Genomic DNA, 21,564 nt, shown 5'->3' on the forward strand with positions numbered 1-21,564 from the left:
ATCACAACTCTTTTTTTAAATCCCATTTTATGATCACATTGCCACCCACCAATGAGATAGTTGATTCAGGTGAGAGTCACCAATGGATACTAACATTATTTAGATGAAAGAAATGATAAGGAAATTGATGTTTATGTGGCGCCAAAGTCTCACTCCTCCCAGATTATATGATATTCTCAAGGGAAAAATATAATTTCATAATGAGAAGATCAATCATTAATCTTAGCTACAGTAATAGTGCAAAAACATGAGATGGCCCTGATAAGATGTAATAGGAAACATACAACCTGGCTATTAAATACTCTTACCAAAGATGTTTATTCTCAATTAACCGAACCTATAGCTCTAAATTTTACTTCACATTAAATAAAGAACACAGGAGACCACCCTGAATACCAGCACATGGAGACAATCTTCAGACAGAGTCTGAAGAAAGAGTCCAGAAGAAACAGTCTACTAGACACGGGGCCTCTCCAACAGGAGAGTGATCTCTCTCCAACAGGTCACTGACATGCAAATACAGTGAAAAGCAATGGAATGAGGATTATTTTAGATTACAAGACACTTAAGTAACAAAGCCAATAACCAAATGCAGTATGTGCTCCTTGAGATAGGATCCTGGTTTGATAAATAGAGGATGTCACAGGAATTATTACAGAGATTTTAAATATAGACTGGATATTAGGTAGAATTTGAGAATTATTGTCAACTGATTATTATATATAAGAATACTGTTCTGGGGGCACCTGGGTGGCTCAGTCGGTGAAGCGTCTGCCTTTGGCTCTGGTCATGATCCTGGGATCAAGCCCCACATCAGGCTCCCTGCTCAGTGAGGAGCCTACTTCTCCCTCACCCTCTGTGATCTCTCCTGCTCTCACTCTCTCTCTCAAGTAAATAAAAGTCTTTAAAATATATACACACATATATACGTATGTCCGTATTCTTTTTACAAATACATAATAAAGAAATTGGGGTGAGATGTCATGAGTTCCATAATTTATTGTAAATTACTTCAGAGAAAAAAAATACATGGTAAAATGTCAATAAAATGAAAAAAGTATGTAGGCAACGTCATCAACGGCTGCCAAACACGAGGCAGAGGCTTGACGGGAAATTTACAATAGACCAAGCTGACTGACGACAACACCTGAATCCACTGATCACCCTTCATCCCAAGAGCACAGCCACCATACACTGGGGGTCCTGAAGTGCAGTAGGAAATAAACAAGAACTACAACGAAGAATTCTCCAAACCATCACCACCATCAGAATCAACCTTGAATCTGATTAGGCCCTGGATCTGCCTACCAATTTAAGAGAACATTCATGTAAGAGAAACATATTAACCACTACCAAAGGGATATAATCAACAAAATCCAAAATGTGGGATATTCTAAAGAAACTGAAAGAAAAGGAGAAACTATATAGTAAGGTATTTAATAGACATATCAGCCAAATGAAATGTAGACCTCATTTGGGTCCTGACTTGAACAAACCAACCAGAAAGATATTTATGAAACAAATGAACATATGAACACTCACAAATATTTGCTATTAAGGAAATATTAAACTTTTAGACCTGACAATGGATTTGTGGTTTTGTTTTTTTTATAAATGCGTATCTACTACAGACATATAAAAAACTATTTACAAAAAAAAAAAAAAAAAACTATTCACAAGGACTTGCTCTAAAACCATCCAGCAAGGGGCGCCTGGGTGGCTCAGTCAGCTAAGCCTCTGCCTCGGGCTCAGGTCACAGTCTCAGGGTCCTGGGATGGAACCCCCCCCCCCGTGCCCCCCACTCCCCATTCTCCACCCCTGCTCATGTGTGCATGCACATTCTCTTTATTTATTAAATAAATAAAAAGCAATTTAAAAATAAAAATAAAACTAATACCATCCAGTAAGGTACAGGGTAGGGAGACAGGCGTTGGTGGCCCTTAGATGACACCAAACTGACCATGTTAATAATTAGCTACAAGATGGGTTCATGGAGACTCATTATTCTATGTTTATCATATAGGTTCCATTATAAAAATTTTTTTAAAAAGAAAGCACAGAATGAAGTCTAAGCAAAGCACCTTCACGTAACCAAAGCGTCTTCTTCACCTACTACCTAACATAACAAATACCAACTAAAGTAAGAGAAGATCTAGCAAAAGATTTACCAACACTGACAAGAGAAAGGAAAAGTGCGCCTGGCCTGTGCCGCAGGACTCCCGGCCAGGGAAGACAGGAACGGGCGAGCTGGATGGCGGCAGAACCCGGACCCACCCCTTACTAGGTGGACTAAACACGACGGGGAAAGCAGGTGGGGGCACTCGGTTAATGTTACAGATCTTCTCACCTTGCTCATCTGAAGTTGGTCATGATAAAAAGTGATCACCACAGAACACACTGATTTAATTTTCCACACCTCCTGGTTGCTTGCTGATGTGCCGTCTTCCCACCCACCCTGACCCTCTACCTGCAGCTCCCAGGGGGCAGGGAGGGGGGGGGGCCGGCACTAGCACCAGCAGTACTGGCTTACTGGGTGGGAAATCTAACTAGCAAAACCGAAATGTTTCCACATTGTGCTAGAAAAATCCAGACTGATTTTACTGTAAAATGTCTCACTTTAACTGAAAACCTGATTTGTGGTCTGTAGAAATTACTGAGGCATCTGCTCTTTCCCTTTCTTTTTTGGAAAGGAACCTAGACTAGAAACTCTTGTGTAATTTGTATTTGGATGTGGTGTTTGCAGAGGATAATAATCTTCCCAAATTTCTAAGTAGTTCCATCTGTTTTTATGGGAAATTTGGCTTAGAATGACTTGAGAAAATGAAGAACTAAGTAAGAAATCCAATCGCCTTTACAATTAGTCTTAGTATACTCTTTGAGTGGTTTTAAGAAATAACAAAAAAAATATTCACAGCAAAAAAAAATTTTTAACTGAACCTAAAGCTGATAAAAAGCGTCTATGAAACCATCAATTTACAAAATAGAGGCAGGTTAAAACTATGCCACACAGATAAAATTAGCAAAATAAAAATTGTAGGAATGATAAAAGACAATCCAATTTCTTCAAAAAAATAAATTACAAGGAAATATATAGTTTTTGTTTTTTTTTTAATTTTTATTTATTTATGATAGTCACAGAGAGAGAGAGAGAGAGAGAGAGAGAGAGGCAGAGACACAGGCAGAGGGAGAAGCAGGCTCCATGCTCCGGGACGTGGGATTCGATCCCGGGTCTCCAGGATCGCACCCTGGGCCAAAGGCAGGCGCTAAACTGCTGCGCCACCCAGTGATCCCCTACAAGGAAATATAAAAGAGAGACAGAACCTATAAAGAGAATCACTACTCTACAATGCGTGCACCTAATCCGAATCTGAATCCGTATTCCAAAAAACGTGAAAGAAAACAGAAACAAATTGGAAACCTGAACAGAGTGAATATTTGATGATACTAAAGATTAACTATTAATTTGTTTATGTGTAATAATAGTATTGTAATTTTTTTTCAAGAATCTTAGCTTTTAGAAATATCTATTGAGGGGTACCTTGCTGGCTCAGTTAGAGGAGTATGCGACGCCTGACCTTTGAGTCATGAGCTCGACCCCATGTTGGGTATAGAGATTACTTACAATAAAAAGTTTTAAAAAGAAAGATATATTGAATATAAGTAGATGAAACAAAAAGATGCCTAGGATTTGCTTCAAAATAATCCTGTCAGGGATGAAGTGAACAGGGATGTAGATAAAGGCTGCCTACCAGCTGATCGCTGTTAAAGTTAGGGGATGACCCTTCATGGGGAGGATCTTCATACTATTCAATTTACTTTGCTACATATTTAAAACTTTCCAAATAAAGCTGCTTCGTTTAAAAAAAAATTTAAAAAGGAAATAACAAAGTTAGCTTATGAATTTTTCAAATTAACTTCTAAAAATTTTAATATCTAAAATAGAACAGTGAGACATTTTGTACCTAAAGTAGCATATTAACAAATATATTTAGAATTAGTACTTCTCATCTTGAAATCACTTTAATCACCTTAAAATTTCAGCAAGTCACAAAATGAGAATCATAAAATCTTAACACGTGGTGGCCCCAAAGTCCCACCTCCCACACGGTGAATCATCCTCCCACCTCCCAACAATTACCAGCCTCTGGCGGAGGTCCTCCAAACCCTGGGAAAGTCACTCCATTCTCTGCCCACACCAACTGTCAAAAAGTTCCTCTTCTCCCAAAAAGGAAACTCCCTTTCTCCAGATCTGGTTTACGCATGGGAAAAAGGATTTTCCAACAGGTCACCGTCCATTTGTGAGGTGTGAAGTCAAGTTAGTGCCTTGCTGACTGGCATCTCTATCACTGTCATGATGCAAAAAAGAAAATCTCAGAGCTAAGGACAGAACCGCAGGCAACAGGGAAAAGCTGATAGAGGAAAGGAAGTCTTCAGAGAACAGGAGGAGTAGAACAGAAGCACTGCAAGGGGTCAGGGGGGAATTTCAAGACAGTCAAAAATAAAACAGGAGGGGACAGTACTCCACAGACTTGACCCCGGGGCCATCGTTACCAGTGAGAGGAACTTCCGGGCACTGCTGGGGCGCAAGTCAATGCACTCTGTGCTGGGGAATACGGAGCCATCTACTACCTCTTAATACATCTTCACTCTGGAAAGAAGGCCAACACTGCTGTGTCCTAGAACTCTTTCAAGGAGCTTATAATTCAGCAGACTTAACTTTCATTTCAAAAAAATTTCATCCTATTTCAACCGGTTTTGTAGCCATCGAGACAAGCCGCATCAGCTTGCTAGGCTTCCCTACAAGTGTCCCTGGCGTCTGTCCATCCATCCCGTCAGCAGTCCCCGTCGGGTCATAATAAAAATCACTGGCAAGAAATATCTTAGATGACCAAGATTAAAATTTCAGTAATAATCACCACCACAGAGTTCTCGCAAATGAACAGCATACTCCCAAAACTGCCATGGGGATACCATGAAAGCTTTAGCCAATGTTCTGCCCAAGCCCGTCTGTGTCGCTCCTCTACACAAGGGCCCTGGGAGCGACCCTCTGCGGGGCCCAAGGGCCCAGCCAGACACCGTATACAGATCCAGACTTAATTCAGGGCGCCTGACCCATTTAAGAGAAGGACACAGGAAGCAACCTCATTTCCCCAGTGTCACACCCAGCAACTGGTTGAAGCGGGACTTGGGGCTGCAACAATATCCTTTCCACCCTCTGCTCCTTTCAGGAAAAAAGGAAGGGAGATAAACTATCAGGTACCTGGTTGCTTAAAATTCCCATCCCCAAGGACCCGGGACAAACTCCCCCAAGCCTGTCTCCAGGGGACAGCTCAGGGACAGCGGAGCTCTGACACCCCTGACGGCACGAGGCAAAACTCCCAATGGTCAGCGGCACCTGGAACCTCCAACCTGGGCAGCCACCCTGCGACCTGTCACGCTGCAGATGGACGCGACGTCCCACTTATAAAGCAGCGACAGAGAGCAAGGCAGGCGGCAGCCACCCCTGCCCAGATCGGTGCTCGCCTCCCTCCTGCCCAGCTCCCCAGAGAGGGACCGGGCCTGGAACCCCCCCAACTGTCATCCAACTTCTGAATGAAACTGCCCCTCACTCTTCGACAGGTAACCCAGGACAGTACCTACCTCACGGGGTTACTGCAAGGGGACAACGAACAAACTAAGCAACAGAACAGTACTGGACACGGACGAAGTACTCGAGGAATGTGACCCGTTATTACCAATACTTGCTAATTCACCATGTGATACCTTTACAAAGAAAATACACTACGATTCAATAAAGCACAGATTAAAATAATTCAGTATATAATGACCTCCCAAAGAAAACATACTAAACTATATTTTAATTTAAAGTAAAAATCAGGGATCCCTGGGTGGCACAGCAGTCTACCGCCTGCCTTTGGCCCAGGGCGCGATCCTGGAGACCCGGGATCGAATCCCACATCGGGCTCCCGGTACATGGAGCCTGCTTCTCCCTCTGCCTATGTCTCTGCCTCTCTCTCTCTCTCTCTCTCTCTGTGACTATCATAAATAAAATAAAATAAATAATAAAATAAAATAAAATAAATAAGAATAAAGTAAAAATCAGGGGTGCCTGTGTGGCTCCGTCCATTATCTTGATCTTGGCTCAGGTCATGATCTCAGGGTCATGAAATCAAGCCACTCGTTGGGCTCTGTGCTGGGCATGGAGCCTGCTTAAGACTCTCTCTCCCCCTCTGCCTCTCCTTGCTCATGCACTCTTTCTCTCTCTAAAAATGAATGAATGAATGAATGAATGGAATTTAATAAATAAATAAAAGTAAAACTTAAAATAAACTACCTCTCACATAAAAATCCTGCCTTTAGGGGCACCTGGGTGGCTCAGTCGGTTAGGTGTCTCTTCAGCTCTGGGGTCCTGGGATCAAGCCCCACATCGGGCTCCTTGCTCAGCAGGGAGCCTGCTTCTCCCGCTCCCCCCGTCACTTGTGCTCTCTGTTGCTATTTCTGTCTCTCTCTCCCTCAAATAAAATAAAATCTTTTCCAAAAATTCTGCCTTTATTAATTGGGAAACACATTTCAACTATTAAGTGATTGTCAGCTTCAACTATAATGCCAACTTTTTGATTTATAAACTAACATATGACCAATGTTTGAAGCATGCACTTTCCCCTCTATAAAACCAGACAGACCATACACATGGCAGGTTGATCTGATTTTACAGTAACTGTATAGTCCCATTAAAATCCAGTCAGCTGAAAAAAAATGTTTCGCTTGGTCTACTTCCAACATATTGCCAACAAAACCGTGCTAAGCAAAAGAAGAATGAAAGAGAGAAAGGGAGTGTGGGAGGGAAGGAAGGAGAAAAAAGGAAAATCGGAAATCATTAAAGCCTTTAAAGTCATTAAAGTAAATGTAGGAGCAATGGGGAAAAAAACATACAGAACAGCAACAGTACCTTGAGAATATACTAGACTCTGAAGATCAGCTCTGATTTGGTTTAGAAAGTATTAGGTTTTTTTAGCACTGGCTAGAGCATTTCCTATGTCCACAAGCTACGTTTAGATGAAACTTTCTCTGATCAAAACCACAGTCAGAAATTTATTCCAAAAACATGACCTAAGTCGCAAATGAACTCATCTCTGTGACTCTACACAAGCAGTAATGGACATCAATTTTATTTTGGAGACTAGAATGCACGTGCCAAAAAGAAGGGGCAGGAGGAAATATCTATATACAAATGAAATTATATGATGTCTAGAATTTGCTTCATAATCATCCTCGGAGGAGGGTAGTGTCAGGAGTGGAAGGGAAGTGTTGATGAGACACGACTGCTATGTCCTGGTAATTATCAAAGCTGGGTGAGGGTACCCAGGGTTCACTACACTAGTGTTCTCTCTACTTCTGAATGTATCTTCAACTTCCCGTAATAAAAAGTTTTAAAAGAGACACTCTTCTGTAACTAATGATGGTATATTCCTTCTGCCAAAAAGCGTTTCAATATATAGATGCATTAAAAACATGACTTTAAAAAAATCCAACAACAACAAAAAAAGGTCCCGGAAAAAAGGCCACGTTATCTCTCACTGCTATCGTGTGGGCTGCACGGAGCGAGCAACACAGCAATCATAGATCCATAAAATGCTCTAAAATCTACCCTCGAGTCTTTCCATTTAAGCTTGCGGCATGGGGACAAAAGTGAACTGGCCCCAGCTAGGAGAAAAGCTAGAGGCACATCTGCACGACACATGCTGCCCACATCTACGGCTCCTCGCCAGGGAGCTGCAAAGTTAAGAATATCTGCAACATACCTTTATTTTCCTGCGGCAGGTGAGGGAGGGAGAGGGACAAATGTATCCATATTCTCATATGTGTGTAACTTAAAGCAGACAATCTTGGCATTACAGAAATTAAGACACAGGCTTTACTGATGTTGATTTTAATGGCTGAGATCCAAAAACAGTTCTGGTTACAAGCTTATGGATAAACTCTTGATTCCTCTGTCAGTAGACAGACCCAACTCATTTCTTGACATTTTAATCTTTCCCATACACAATTTGTATTCATTTTATTAAGAAAAATGAGTTTTCCTTTCTCCCTTTAAGAGAAGTGGATTAAAGAAAACTTTTCAAGGGAGGTGTTCACTTAGCAGCTTTCCTACCAGAGTCCAAGAGCAATTAAACAGAGCATACTGGGGAAAAGGGAAAGATTATCATGGTGCAAGTGGGCTCCCAGAATGAAGGCTGAATGTGCACCGCCATCTAGCAGATGACCCTGCCACACTAGCTTTTCAAATCTTAGTGAAGGCATTTGGCACCATTTCCTAATAATCCCATAGGACTTCTACTTCCTTGTTTTTCCAACAGTATCTCAAAATGTTGACACATTTATTGAACTATTTTTGGAAGACCCAGCTCTGTCTACCTTCAGGGCTCAAGATACAAATAGATGAGAGCTACAGGACAGATCTCTAGCTACAGAACTTGGCAGGCTTCCTGTGTTCTCCAAGAAAAATTCAATTGGCAACTCCATCAGCAGCAGAGGAGCAAAGAGCAGAGGGGACAACTGGACACAAGCAGGCCTTGGCTGTGCCTGACGCTCCCTTAGGAAACCAAATGACTCTGGTAGTTTAACCTCTTCCTGACCCGCTTTTATCTGTTGGACACACGGTATGAAATGTATTTTAAGATCAAATGAGAAAAGCGATTTACTTTGAAAAGATTAAAACGAAACTTTGCAAATTAAAACCATATTTAATAGAAAAGAAAACCATGAGAAGTCTAAGCTGCAATCACCACATAATGGTTTTTATGCTGTTATCTACTAGGAGAAAGAAAAAAAATCCATTAATGACCTTGATAGAAAATGATATTTTGGGGATGCCTGGATGGCTCAGCGGTTCAGCATCTGCCTTCGGCTCAGAGCGTGATCCCAGGGCCCCAGGATAGAGTCCCACATCGGGCTCCCTGCCTGGAGCCTGCTTCTCCCTCTGCCTGTGTCTCTGCCTCTCTCTGTGTCTCTCATGAATAAATAAAAATTTCAACAAAAAAATGATATTTTGAACATATGCACCATTTCTCAAAGTTCACTCACATAACAACTTTATATTTTTTGCCAAATCCAAACACTGTCACTGTATTTTTTACTTTATATTTAACCTTTAAATCAAGTTACAAAAATACCTACTTCATTTTAGCCTTATACTATGTTAATACCAATGAAATCATAGGTTTGAGGCACTTGTCTATGTTTCTGATGTACACTGACATGTATATTTAACCAGTAAAAGAGAAAGATTCATCTGTGTACCACCTTAACTCATTTTAACACACACCACACTTTGGGAAAATATATCCTGGTCTACTGCTTGCAACATCTTCTACACTAAGGAACAGAGTATTTGAATTTATAAATCTGTAAAACCCACCAAAGAGTTTAACCTACACTAACTACACGCACGTATGAGTCTTTGGGTCTTTGGGAGCTTCCTCGGACCTCACAGCCAATACCTTATCAGAACCCCATTTCTGTTGCCCTAAACTCCATACAAAAAAAATCCCTAGTATGTATATCTTCATGAGTGTAATTCCCATTCCCTATTCATGCCCTAGTAACCAAATTTTTTACCCTAAAAGTATTTAACAGAATCCACAGGAGTTCAGAGTTTCCTCTAATCACAGAATCAATATTCAAAGAATATTTAATATATGTGTATGCAAACCACATATCAGTCTGAAGATAAATGAAGGCATTCAGGACGCTCTAAAATAAGGTTGCCATTTCTGAAACATAGTCACAAACTTTTACTGTGTATTTTTAAATCTAATTCAAGTATGTACTGTAAGATTTATAAGCATCTGTACTGAACTAATCCATGAAACTATCACAAGAAAAAAAATAATACATTTGCCGAAGTCTTCCTAGGAAGCAGCACCTTTCCATTCAGACATATCAGTCGTCAACTCCCACCCACCCCAGATGTTGGCTCAATCACCTGACTTTCTCTCTCTTCACATGTATATATACACATATCTATGATATATACATATGTTATATACACGATATTATATTTACATTATATATTTTTATATATATAAAAATACATATATAAAGTTCAACTCAGTATCTGGCATAAAAAAAAAAAAAGGACCATTTTACTATGGCTGCAGTCTTTACCAAACTGTGACTACCACAGTAATCTTGGGGATTTTATTTTTATCAATTCAAAACCCTAAATCAGTGGACTGAACATGAGTTAATTTCTGCTCCCTCCCAAAACCACACTAAAATGACAGTAAGGAAAAATTTTTTTTAACGGGGAGGGACAAAAAAAAAGAAAAAAGGAGGGGACAGGCCAGCAGATGAGATATATCAACAGAATTTTAGAAGATGGAAAACAGATGTACAAAGTAACTGACTTAGCAAAGCAGAGGAAGCCAAAGCTGAATCCCTGTTCTGGTGGAGGCCTCCAAGAAGCAAACTGAGCCCTGGGAGAGGCCCCAGGAGCCTAGGAAGTGGAGGTTCCAGAGGCCACAGAGTGCAAGGGGAGAGACAGAGCTGAAAACAGCACATGGAGCACTCCTGAAACTCTTCCTTCTCCCTCCCTCTCTCTGAACTTTGCAGCCAAAAGACAAGAGGTTCATTCTCTAGAGCAGTTGAAGGAAGTCTCCAGGCTGAGGGAATCCAGACACAGAGGGCAGATGTGGGGGGAACACAGAAAACAAGGAGGCCCTACTACTCAGGCAACATGTATTCATCAAGTGCAAAATAGACAAAAATATTTGCCTTCTTGCAGTCTATACCGAGGTGATAATAATACATACTACGAAAGAAAAGAAAGAAAGAGAGAAAAGAAAAGAAAGAAAGATTGAAGGCATACTAGGGTTTTAGGTGTGCAAGCAGGGTTGTAGTTTCAAATAAATGATCATGGGAAACAAAGATCTGAAGGAGTTAAGGGAGTAAGCTATGCAGGTATCTGCTGGAAGAGCATTCCAGAGGGGAAGCAAGTGCAAAGGGCCATAAGTAGAGTAAGACTGGAGACACTACACACATGGAAAAACCAAAGACATTACCAGAAAGAAAATTCAGTGACCAAGGAGCAGCATTGAAAACAGGAAAACAAAACAAACAAACAAAAAAATCAGCAGAGAGGTTAGAAGAAAGCAAAAACCAAACAAAAAATAAAGGGATGGTATGAGAGGAAAAATAAAAAAAAAACACTAATAAAATTGGAGAGTCAATCTAGAAAATTTAATCCAAATAACAGAAGTTTCGGAAACACCAGAGAACACAGAGGGAGAAATTATCACAGAGGAAGATTTCAGGAAGACACGAGTTTCCAACCTGGAAGAGCCCACTGAGCAAGTGCCCAGCACAATGAGTGAAAAACCTCCCATACCCAAGGCACACCATCATGAAATTTCAAAACACCAAGTTCAAAGAGAAAATCCTAAAAACTCCTAAGAAGAGCAAACCAGCCACACCCACTTAGGCAAACATTAAGAGTTGCGGGGCTCCTGCCCACCACCACTGGCAAGCCAGATCACAACAGAATCATGCCTGAAAAAGTCAAAAGACTAAGTAGTCACTAAGTTGGAATTCTATACCCAGCCAAACTATAAAAGCATTCACCATAAGAGCACAAAAAGGCATTTCAGGGGCACCTGGCTGGCTCAGTCAGTAGTGCATGCAACTCTTGATCTGAGGGTCATGAGTTCAAGCCCCACAGTGGGCATGGAGCCTACCTGGGGAAAAAAAATGCATTTAAGAGTGGAAAAAAGCTGCTTCAAGACATGCAAGGTTTCAAAAAATTCACCTTCCATTGGCACTTTCTTGGAAATTGCTGGAGGATATAGTTAAAGTAAGAGTTAATAAAGAGACAGAGAGCCCAGTAACCTGGGAGCCCAGAAAGAAAGGCAAAGGGAATTCCCAGAATACAGCTGCACAGGAGCCCCAGAAGTAAACCAGTCCAGCAGGATGGAGGTTTCCTAACCTCAAAAATAAGAACTGAACTAAAACAGCAGTTTTTGATCTTCTGTTTCCCAAAATACTTTCCAAAACACTGCTCCCAAAAATCTCTCTCCAATACTCAGACACACGCACACACGTGCACACGTGCACACAAGCGCACACTTTATTAAAGTCTCAGCCTGGGACGCCCGGGTGGCTCGGTGGTTGAGCGTCTGCCTTTGGCTTGGGGCATGATCCCGGGGTCCTAGGAGCTCCCTGCATGGAGCCTGCTTCCCCCTCTGCCTATGTTTCTGCCTCTCTCTGTGTCTCTCATGAAAAAATAAATAAAATATTTTAAAAATAATAAATAAATAAAGTCTCAGCCAGTTCACAAACCACACTGGGCAGTACTTTCTCACTCATCCCGCTCTACTTCAAGCATGTCTACACTAAATAATCTCCATGCTCCTTTCTGGTCCTCTAGGTGAATGAATCTAAAGGTGTGGCCTGTCTGGACAAAAAGAAAAAGAACCTAGGAATTATGGCAAAGTGCAAATTACATTTTAATTTAATGTCTTTGAGATAGTGGGATGTGTGTTTATACTGGTAGAAACCCAAAAATATGACTAAACTCAGCACACTTGTTATCATGGTGTTAGTTCCAGCTCAACAGGAGGTCTAGAAACCTGAACTCAGGGCTTACAAAAGGTGATAGGTGGTAATCAGACCTATATGAAAAATTTCCAAAATCACAATTTTCCTGGGGCTCCTGGGGGGCTCAGTCGGTCAGGTGTCCGACTCTTGGTTCCAGCTCAGGCCATGATCTCTGGGTCATGCAATCGAGCCCTGCATCAGGCTCCGTGCTCAGTGTGGACTGTGCCTGAGACTCTCTCTGTGCCTCTGCCTCTGCCCCTCTCCCTGCTCATGCTCTCTGTCTTGTAAAATAAATACATAAAATCCTTTTTAAAAAAAAATCACAGTCCACAGTCATCTTGGAATAAGGCAATCAAAAGGTACCATTCATCAGTCTTTTTGTATCTGGCAATTTCTTTCAAAGAGGTTCACAGTGAGGCCATAAAAAGAGCAAAGCAAGAGGAAACCGGCTTTTCAGTTTCGAAAAGCTTTAGTTTAGATACAATGACCCTCCCTACCTGGTCTAGATAAGATCATACGGAGGGGCAGACAAATCACCGTGGAGCCCTTTCCACACCCTCTCCTTCTTAACCTAGAAAGTACGGAAACCGTCCCCATGACCCTGAAGTTAGTCACATGCACAAAATGTTAACGTGGCTACCTGAAACAAAACCTTACTGAAGGTATTTCTCAGAGCGAATAAAAAGAGCATTCTTATTCCTCACACATATTCCAATTACTATAAAGATAATTTAGGAGGCAACCTACAGACATGTAGACCTTCATGGCTCTAATATGCTAAATTGAAAAAATACTAATACTCAGGGCAGTATCCATGAAATGAAATTATAATTCCATTTTAAAAGTAATTGAGAATATGAAGTTAGCCCAATTTCGATCTTTAGGGGGAAAAAATCCAGAAGCAGTATATAACCTTATCCAAACGGTAAGTGACATCACTTTAAAAATGAGAAAACTGAGGTATGCCTGGGTGGCTGTCAGCTAAACATCTGCCTTCAGCTCAGGTCATGATCTTGGGGTCCTGGGATCGAGCCCAGGGCAGGATCCTTGCTCAACTCTCCCTCTGCCCCTTCACCCAACTTGCACTAAGTAAAAAAAAAAATTTAATGAGAAAATTGAGAAAACCACTGAAATTCTCATTAAAACAAATACTATCCCAAACACTGAGTATTGAGAAAAATGATACATCAAAAGTATCTATCCTTCTAGACATGAAAAACACATCTCTAAGAAAGCCACAGGGATGTCAATCCAACCACAAAGCGAGAGAAAACAAAATCCACCAGCAAGAAAAGCAAATCTTCTCTATGACATATGGCCTACATGACCCATATGGCCTACGTGACGCAGCTACATGAACTACCACTAGGTTCTACGCCAACTCCAACTTTCAAAGAATCTTCACAAAAAGCACCCCTAAAATATTCTATAAAGGTTCAATGAATAGATTTGTCAAATGAGTTAAGCACAATGTTATAGATCACTTTACATGCCAAATATATATCCACATCCACGTAAATACATTTGCTCTCATACAAAATGCACACACGAACTTTACAGAAAACCGTTAAAAAGCACTGGTCACCACCGCCAGCTACCTCTAGCTATGAGGACGACCGCCCGCTCCCCTTTCTGCCTTCCCTGTAATCGCCCCACGACTCTACTACTTGCACCTGAGGCCACGCTCCTGCAGCTCCCAAGCGGCCACGACCCCATCTGAGATTGGGGCGGGGGGGGTGCACACCAGCGATGGCCTCCCCCCGATTAGGGGGCTGCTTCGGGCCGAAGCATGGCATTCCCACAGGATGCTCTGTCTGGAATCTGTGGGGGTTCCTGTACAAATCTTCTATGAACTCCGACCCCCGAGGAGTCTGCAAATGTCTGAGTGTCAGGGCGGAGGGCAAGGGCTGCGCGTCCATTCGCTGAGTGGAAAGGGCAGCCCTTGAGGATTCTATGAACGCGCAGGGACTCAGGGCCGAAGCCAGCAGAAACCCTGACGTCCAGCTTTTAACTCTGTAAGGGTACCTGGGGGGCACCTGGGGGGTACTCAGGGTACAGTAATTCTGAATCTGAAAAAGCAAACAGGGCCACTGGAAATGTTTCTAAATAAAGGTGGGGCTGGGGAGGTAGGCACATTTCCTTTGTTTTCTCCAAGTAAAAACAAGAGATTTTAGAAATGCAAATTTTGACTCTCAGCGGTATCCGCACAAACTACTATATTGTCTTATAAAAATATGAGCAAAGCTTACGCTCCCAAAAAGTCCACACACAGCTTTCAAAAAGACTACTTTGGTTCAAAAAACAAAGACAAATGCCCATAGCTTCCTGTGGAAACAGAAACAAAGTCAAATCTTCAAAAATATTTAGCATTCTACTAAATAAAATACAAACCCCACATTCCTAAATAAAACGGCAAAGATAAAACCCCTTGTAGTTCTCTGGCCACAGTAATATGAGATTGGTGATTCAGAGCAAAACCTGATGTTAAACATAACTATACAATATTACTAATTACAGAGTAATTTTACCAATAAATATTTTGGTTGAGGACTGCTTTGTCATCTTTGCAAGTATTTTTAGTTGAAAGCAAATGGCTGGGTAGTACACATGGACATGGTTATGATTTTTAAAAATCTATTTTTAAAATCTGGTGACTGGATAGGTCTTCTAAACTCGATTCTTTGGACCCGGTAATTTGGAAAGGGTAAACCACAGGAACGCTACGTTAGGAAGGAAGGACGCGGCCGGCTCATCAACTCAGAGCAGCACAGGGTACACTGGAAGGCGCGGAGCGCTCACGACCTAGTGACCACCGGCCCGAGAGCCACCAACACAGGCACATACGTAACTGTCCTCAAAGCCAGCTCTCGAAATACAGTAAGAATTCCCTGAATTTCCGTGTTTTACGTTTGCGGTTATTTTTTGGTGGGCCTCCTTTCGGGTCCATCCCCTAAATCTGAAAATCTGCTTCTTCCTACTTGGAATTAAATTTCTGATTTTAACGTACATACCACCCGCATACCTACCCAATCTAATAATACATACCCAGTTGAAATATTCCGTAACAGTTAAATTTTTTTACATAAGTTAGCAATGATTTCACTAAAATTGTAACTTTGGTATTACTTTTAATTATTTTAAGCAATCCCCACCCAAGTTAGATACCAAGATATTCCATGGGGAGCTCAACACACCCACCTGTTTCCTCCGCAGTGTCTCTGCACAGGTGCTCTAACTACTTGGGCTGGAGGTGAAAGATGAGCGAGGGCTTAGGACTCGGGCTTTCTTAATGAAGTGTGTTTTGAAAGGAAAGAAACTGTCCCCTCGGGTCAGTGCACGTGAGCAGCCTCTGGTTCTCGGCAGTCCTCCTGCACACCAGACCACTACCAGCGGGAAGTCTGCCCAGGGAGTGGGGAAGGCAGACTAGGACCAGAGGCGCCCTAAATCCACCCCATTGTTCCCACAAGCTCCAACGAGGAGATATCTGAGGTTTGAGGAGGTTCTCAATCTGAATCACAGGACTGGCCACCGCTGACAGGTGACACTGCCTCGTTCTTTGCAAACTGTGTCCATAGATGGAGGAAGCTGGGTGGCCCGGGTCACACCCCAAGACTGCCCGCAGCACCCGAACAGGGGCAGCGCCCTGGTCTCCCAGGGAACCTGCTCAGGGCCTGGGAGTCCTACATCCCCGCCCCTGCAGCCAAAAAGCTGACTCAGTTTCCCTCAAGTGCTAAACCCAAGGTGAAATGAGATAGAAAGCCAAACTACACTGCGAATTCTCTCACTGTATTATAGACGGAGGACACAGAAATAATGCGTTCCGGTGGGAGAAGAAAACCTTGGGGGGGGGGAGCTGAAGAATATGGACGAATAAAGGGAAGACTCTTGGAGTCATTAAAAATATGAAAAAGCTTATGTAACAGTAAAAAGAACAAGACTGCTGGCACGACGACATGCAAAAGACATTTTGGAGGCAAGAAGTTCAAGAAACAGGAAAGGACGGGATTCAAAAAAAAAAAAAAAAAAAAAAGCACATTTACTGCTCCGATCTGTTCACCTTCCCTCCGTCTTAGAAGCAGCGGCCGCGGTGGAAGCGACGAGGAACGGGTGGATGGAAGGATCCGCAAATTAGCGAGGGGGGCCCGGAGGCCGTGCCGCAGAGTAACCGGCCTGGGCGGCAGCTCCTCTGGCCTCTCCGCAACCCTGGCCGCCGAGGAGCGGCGCCCCCGGACCCCACCCGGCACCCCCGGACCCTGCACCGCGCACTCTGCACCCCGCACTCGCACCCCCGGACCTCAGACCGCGCACCCTGCACCCCGCACCCTGCACCGTGCACTTGCACCCCCGACCTCGCACCCCGCACCCTGCACTCGCACCCCCGGACCCCGCACTTGCACCCCCGGACCCCTCACCCGCCCCTCGCAGCGGCCCCGCGGGCGGACCGGCAGTGAGCGCAGAGGCCCGGGCGCTGGGGGCCGCCCCCGACCTCCGGGACCGCAACAGGGCGCGAGGGGGCGGGGGACGGGACGGGGCGGAACGGGGCGCGCGTGGGGCGGCGGGACGGGGCGCGCGTGGGGCGGCGGGACGGGGCGCGCGTGGGGCGGCGGGACGGCGCGCGTGGGGCCCCTCGCCCAGCCCCGGCACCGCCCACGCGCGCGGCGGTCCCCAGGCGCCCCCCTGCCGCCCCTCACCCCCGCGCCCAGCTCCGCGCGGGTATCCGCTCGGGCCCGCGGCCGGCGCCCGGGATGCAGCGGGATTCCTCCGCCGGCCTCCCCGCGGGCCCGGGACGCGCCGCCCCAAACCCCGGCACCTCGGGGCCCGCGCGGCTCACCGGCGCCCCGCCCCTCCCGGCGCCGCCCCGACGTGGCCCCGACCCCGGGGAGGGAGAGGCGGGCGGGGGACGCGGGACCCGGGCCTCGGGGCGGGAGGCAGCAGTCCCGGGGCCGCCGCCCTCCCCCCGGGGCGCCGTCCCGCCGCCGCTTCCTGCCCGGCTCAGCGCCCCGGCCGCGGCCTCGGGGACACTCCGGGCGGCCCGCGCTCCGCGGGGACCAGCCGCTCCGCCCGGACCCCGGGACCTCGGGACCCCCGGGACCCCTGACCCTCCCCCCAGCCCCCCCAGCCCCGCGGCGCCCCCAGGACTCCGACCCCCGGCCCCCGCCCGCAGCCCCGCAGCCCCGCGAGCCGCCTCACCGCGCTCCGCGCCGCCGGGGCTCGCTCCCGCGGGGCCGCTCCCGCTCCAGCCGCAGCCTCGGGGCCGCCGCGCCGCCTCCTCCGCCGCCGCGTTTCAAATTGAAATTCCCTGGCTCCGGCCGTCAGAGCCCCGGCGCCCGCCCCGCCCCTCGCGGCGGAAGCCCCGCCTGCGCCCCCCGGACGCGCCCCCAGCGCGGAAACCCCCCGGCCGCGCCACGCCTCGGCCACGCCCCTCCGGCCGCGCCACGCCCCCGTGGCCACGCCCCCTCCGACCGCGCCACGCCCGGCCACGGCCCGCTGGCCACGCCCACTTCGGCCGCGCCACGCCTCTATGGTCACGCCCCCCCTTCGGCCACGCCCCCGGGGCGGGGCTTGCCGCGGGATTCGCCGCACCGGCCGCCCGGCACCCGCGGCTGCAAGGATGCGCTCCCCGACCGCGAACTCCGCCCGTAAATCCCGTTTCACCAACTTTGCAAACTGCTTTCCTCGGACTGCGCGAGGCCTAAGCCGTCACTGAGCCCATGGACGCGGGCACAGGGCTCGCGGGTCCCTTTCCGCGGAGCCCGGGGAAGAGCTTTTCCGCGGGGAGAAGGCCCGGGGGGGAGGGGGGGAGGAGGGGGCGTCTCCCGCGGCCCAGCCCAGGGCGTGACCCCGGGTCCCGGCATCCGGTCCGCGTCCGGCTCCTCCCTCGCTCGGCCTGGGTCTCTGCCTCTCTCTGCCTCTCATGAATAAATACATAAAAATGTTTTCAAAAGAAAGAAAAAAGAAAAGGAACTATTTATTCTTCCTGCGGGAGGGGCTGGGGGGCTTGGGGAAACCCCACAGAGGAGGGACTTTCACACCGAACCCAAAGCGTGAGTAGGCTTCCTCCAGGCAGCACCCTGGGAGCCCAGATTGCAGAGCAGGACAAGGCTGAGGATGCTGCAGACCTAAGGCTGTGAAAGACACACGATACCTCCCGGGGCCCTGCTGCTTTTCTTTTATAAAATTACACCACTTTTTCTCAGATTCTACTGATTTCATCTTTTCTGAACGTTGGCGCATCAAGAGGGAGGCGCAGGGCAGGCCTCCAGGGTGTGCCAGCCGCGCACCTCTCGTTCTTGCTCTCTCCCTTAGCGAGGGCTTTAATGACGCTGCCTGGGCCAAAGTCCTCTTTTCTTTGCCAAACATAATCTTTTCTAAAACTAACAATGTCGCATGGAAGCTCAGTTACAGTCTCCTGGGGCCTGGTGCTTGTAGTCGACAAAGCTCCTTCATGTATCTTATCACTTGATCCTCCCAATAACCGTTGGGAAAGGGCAGGGCAAGTATTAACCCCAGCACATCAAAGAAAATTAAGTCGGGAAGACACACTGTTTTCTAAAGACCTGCTGGTAAGCAATAAAGGTAATAATAGCCGGGTGGCCTGGGTGGCTCAGTCGGTGAAGCACCTTTGTTTGGCCCAGGTCATGATCCCAGAGTCCGGGGATCAAGGCCCCATTCGGTCTCCTTGCTGAGCGAGGGGTCTGCTTCCCCCTCCGTCTGGTGTCCCCCCTGCTTGTGTCCTCTCCCTCTCTGATGAATAAATAAATAAAATCTTTTTAAAAATAATACTAGTAGTCGCTAACACCTATTGCATGTTCCACATACTAGATGCTGTTCTAAGCCCCTGACGTATGTGAACTCACCCGATCCTGCGTGCGCTGAGCACCCCGCTGGCCTTAATCAGAGGCACTGATATGGGGGGAAGAGCACCCATGAGAGAGCAGCCTTGATGGGAGAAAGCCGGGGATGTCGTGAGACGATACCAACAGGAACTTTGAGGCCGATTTACAAGGAGACTAACAACACTGAAGCTTCGGGATCCCTCATTCTCACAGGCCTGAAACTATATTTGTAAATTTTTTGCTTAAGAAAGAGAGTCCCTAAGGTTATATAAGCTCTAAAACCCATAAGACCTTTGTCTAGACCTGGTGAGAGCCTTTAAAAATGCTAATGCAAAATAATAACATAAGTCTAGGTGTAATCGATAAACGATAATGCCCTTCTCGTAGGAAATGATTCCTGTCCTCTGTTCTCCGCTGACGCATGGGAGTCACTTCAGGAAGCTACCTTTTAGGGGGGATACCGAGAAGCGAATTTATATCCGCGGGTGCGTAGCCTTGCTAACGCGGGAGCCGGCAAGGTTTAGGCTAAAGAGATGATCAAGGGTGTTATCAGAGCTCTGAAGGCTCTTGTGTGGAAGAATCAGACTTTGTGGTGTCGATACAGCCTTACAACATTTCAGTGGAACGGAGCCGACTCTGTGATGTCCTGCAAGGAACTGAAGGAGGAAAAATGGAATTCTGGGAGCGATAAGGAAGGGACCAACACAGATGGCTCGTGGCACGGCACAGACGTCAGCAGACAACAGGTGGCATTCCAGGCGAGCGGGGAGGCCTTAACCGGGAGAGAAAAGAAGTTGGGACGGCCAAGCAGGGCAGAGTGTGAAGGGGCGATATTCGGAGATGCGAGCAGTCAGCACGGGCAGGCCCACCGGGTGGGAGTTCAAGGCAGAATATTTGTCTCCAGGAAAACGGATTGATAAAAGCCAGGCTGGGTCTCCCCACTCAGAGGGACTAGGGTAACAGGGAGGGACCCACAAAGAACAACACAGGAATCTGGACACCAGACCCGAGAGTCATCCTATCCAAATTTAGCGCCGCCGCCTCAATTTTAGGCACCATCTGCAGGCAAAGCCAGTCTGGCCTTCTAAGTAGGAGGCGGCCCCGGATCTCCAGAGCCCTCCTCACCAGCTCATCCACGCGCTCCTCAGAATCTGGATCCCACCATACCGGTGAGTCATCCTTCCATCCTCGCGCCTCTGGCTGCCAAGCCCAACCAGGTAGCAGTACTGGGTGGGCTTTGAACGAGAACCTGCCCTTGGGTCCTCCGCAGGGAGACCGCTCCATCTCAGACGCGTGTTCCCAGGCCCACGGCCTACGCGATAGGGACACCACGTAAGTGTCGCAGGAGGCACTCCCTCCCCCGGCCAATCCTTGGAGCTTTGCACTTGTCTGTGGCTGCACAACCCCCCAAATTAGTGACAAACATTTTGTTGCTGGGATTCTTTGGGCATCGAGCAGGCTCAACGAAACGGTTCCGCTCTGCGCTGTGCGGTGTCGGCTGGAAGGGTCAACTGTGGACAAGCCGTCCAAGGCGGCCTCACCCGGTCCGGTAGTTGGTGCCGCCTGTCAACGAGGAACCTAACTTCTCCTCCACAGGAGCTCTCCTTTTACAGCTCTCTCCCCAGGCGGCCTCCTAGCAGGATGGGCTGGGCTTCTCTCCCCGGCACCTGGCTCCCGAGGCATGAAAGCAAACGCTTGAGCATCTGCCCTCAGCTCAGGGCGTGACCTCGGGGTCCCGGGATAGAGTCCTGCATCGGGCTCCCCCGCACGGAGCCTGCTCCTCCCTCTGCCTGGGTCTCTGCCTCTCTCTCTGGGTCTCTCAGGAATAAATGAATGCACTCCCAACTATTGCTAGTAAAAGTATGTTTCTCAACCTGCCGAACTGAGCTGCTTGCTCAGCTGGACTGGGGTCATGCCACACACGCAGCCCTGCTCCATGTGTCTCGGTGGCAGAAAGCCGCCCACCCGCGTGAGGCCCCTGGAGCTGTCGCTCGATGGATGTCACCGTCGATTGCTCCCCGGAGCTGGAAGCAGAAGCAGAAGAGGGCCCAATGAGAACCCCCCGTCGAAAGCTGCATTTGCAAAGAGTGAAACAAAGACGTGAGCAGTCCGAGGGGTGTGATGCCACGGGCCT

At 46.9% G+C, this 21,564-nt stretch overlaps 2 protein-coding genes across 3 annotated transcripts in view; one reads left to right on the plus strand and one right to left on the minus strand.

Annotated features, from left to right (window-relative positions):
- Window positions 1-17,917, minus strand: part of EPB41L2 (erythrocyte membrane protein band 4.1 like 2) — a 202,136-nt gene extending 184,219 nt beyond the window's left edge. The window contains exon 1 of one of the 2 annotated variants that reach the window (XM_041739352.1): window positions 17,785-17,917. The gene's annotated coding sequence lies outside the window, so the exon portion shown is untranslated. The remainder of the gene's footprint in view (window positions 1-17,784) is intronic. The other variant, XM_041739363.1, reaches the window with a different exon arrangement.
- LOC121478165 (basic proline-rich protein-like) overlaps window positions 1-18,237 on the plus strand; it is a 42,062-nt gene extending 23,825 nt beyond the window's left edge. The window contains exon 3 of the mRNA XM_041733054.1: window positions 16,668-18,237. Within this exon, the coding sequence (XP_041588988.1) occupies window positions 16,668-18,237 (1,570 nt within the window). The remainder of the gene's footprint in view (window positions 1-16,667) is intronic.
- Window positions 18,238-21,564: the final 3,327 nt, after the last annotated feature.

Source organism: Vulpes lagopus, chromosome 2 (genome assembly GCF_018345385.1).
Source record: "Vulpes lagopus strain Blue_001 chromosome 2, ASM1834538v1, whole genome shotgun sequence".
NCBI classification, from domain to species: Eukaryota; Metazoa; Chordata; class Mammalia; order Carnivora; family Canidae; genus Vulpes; species Vulpes lagopus.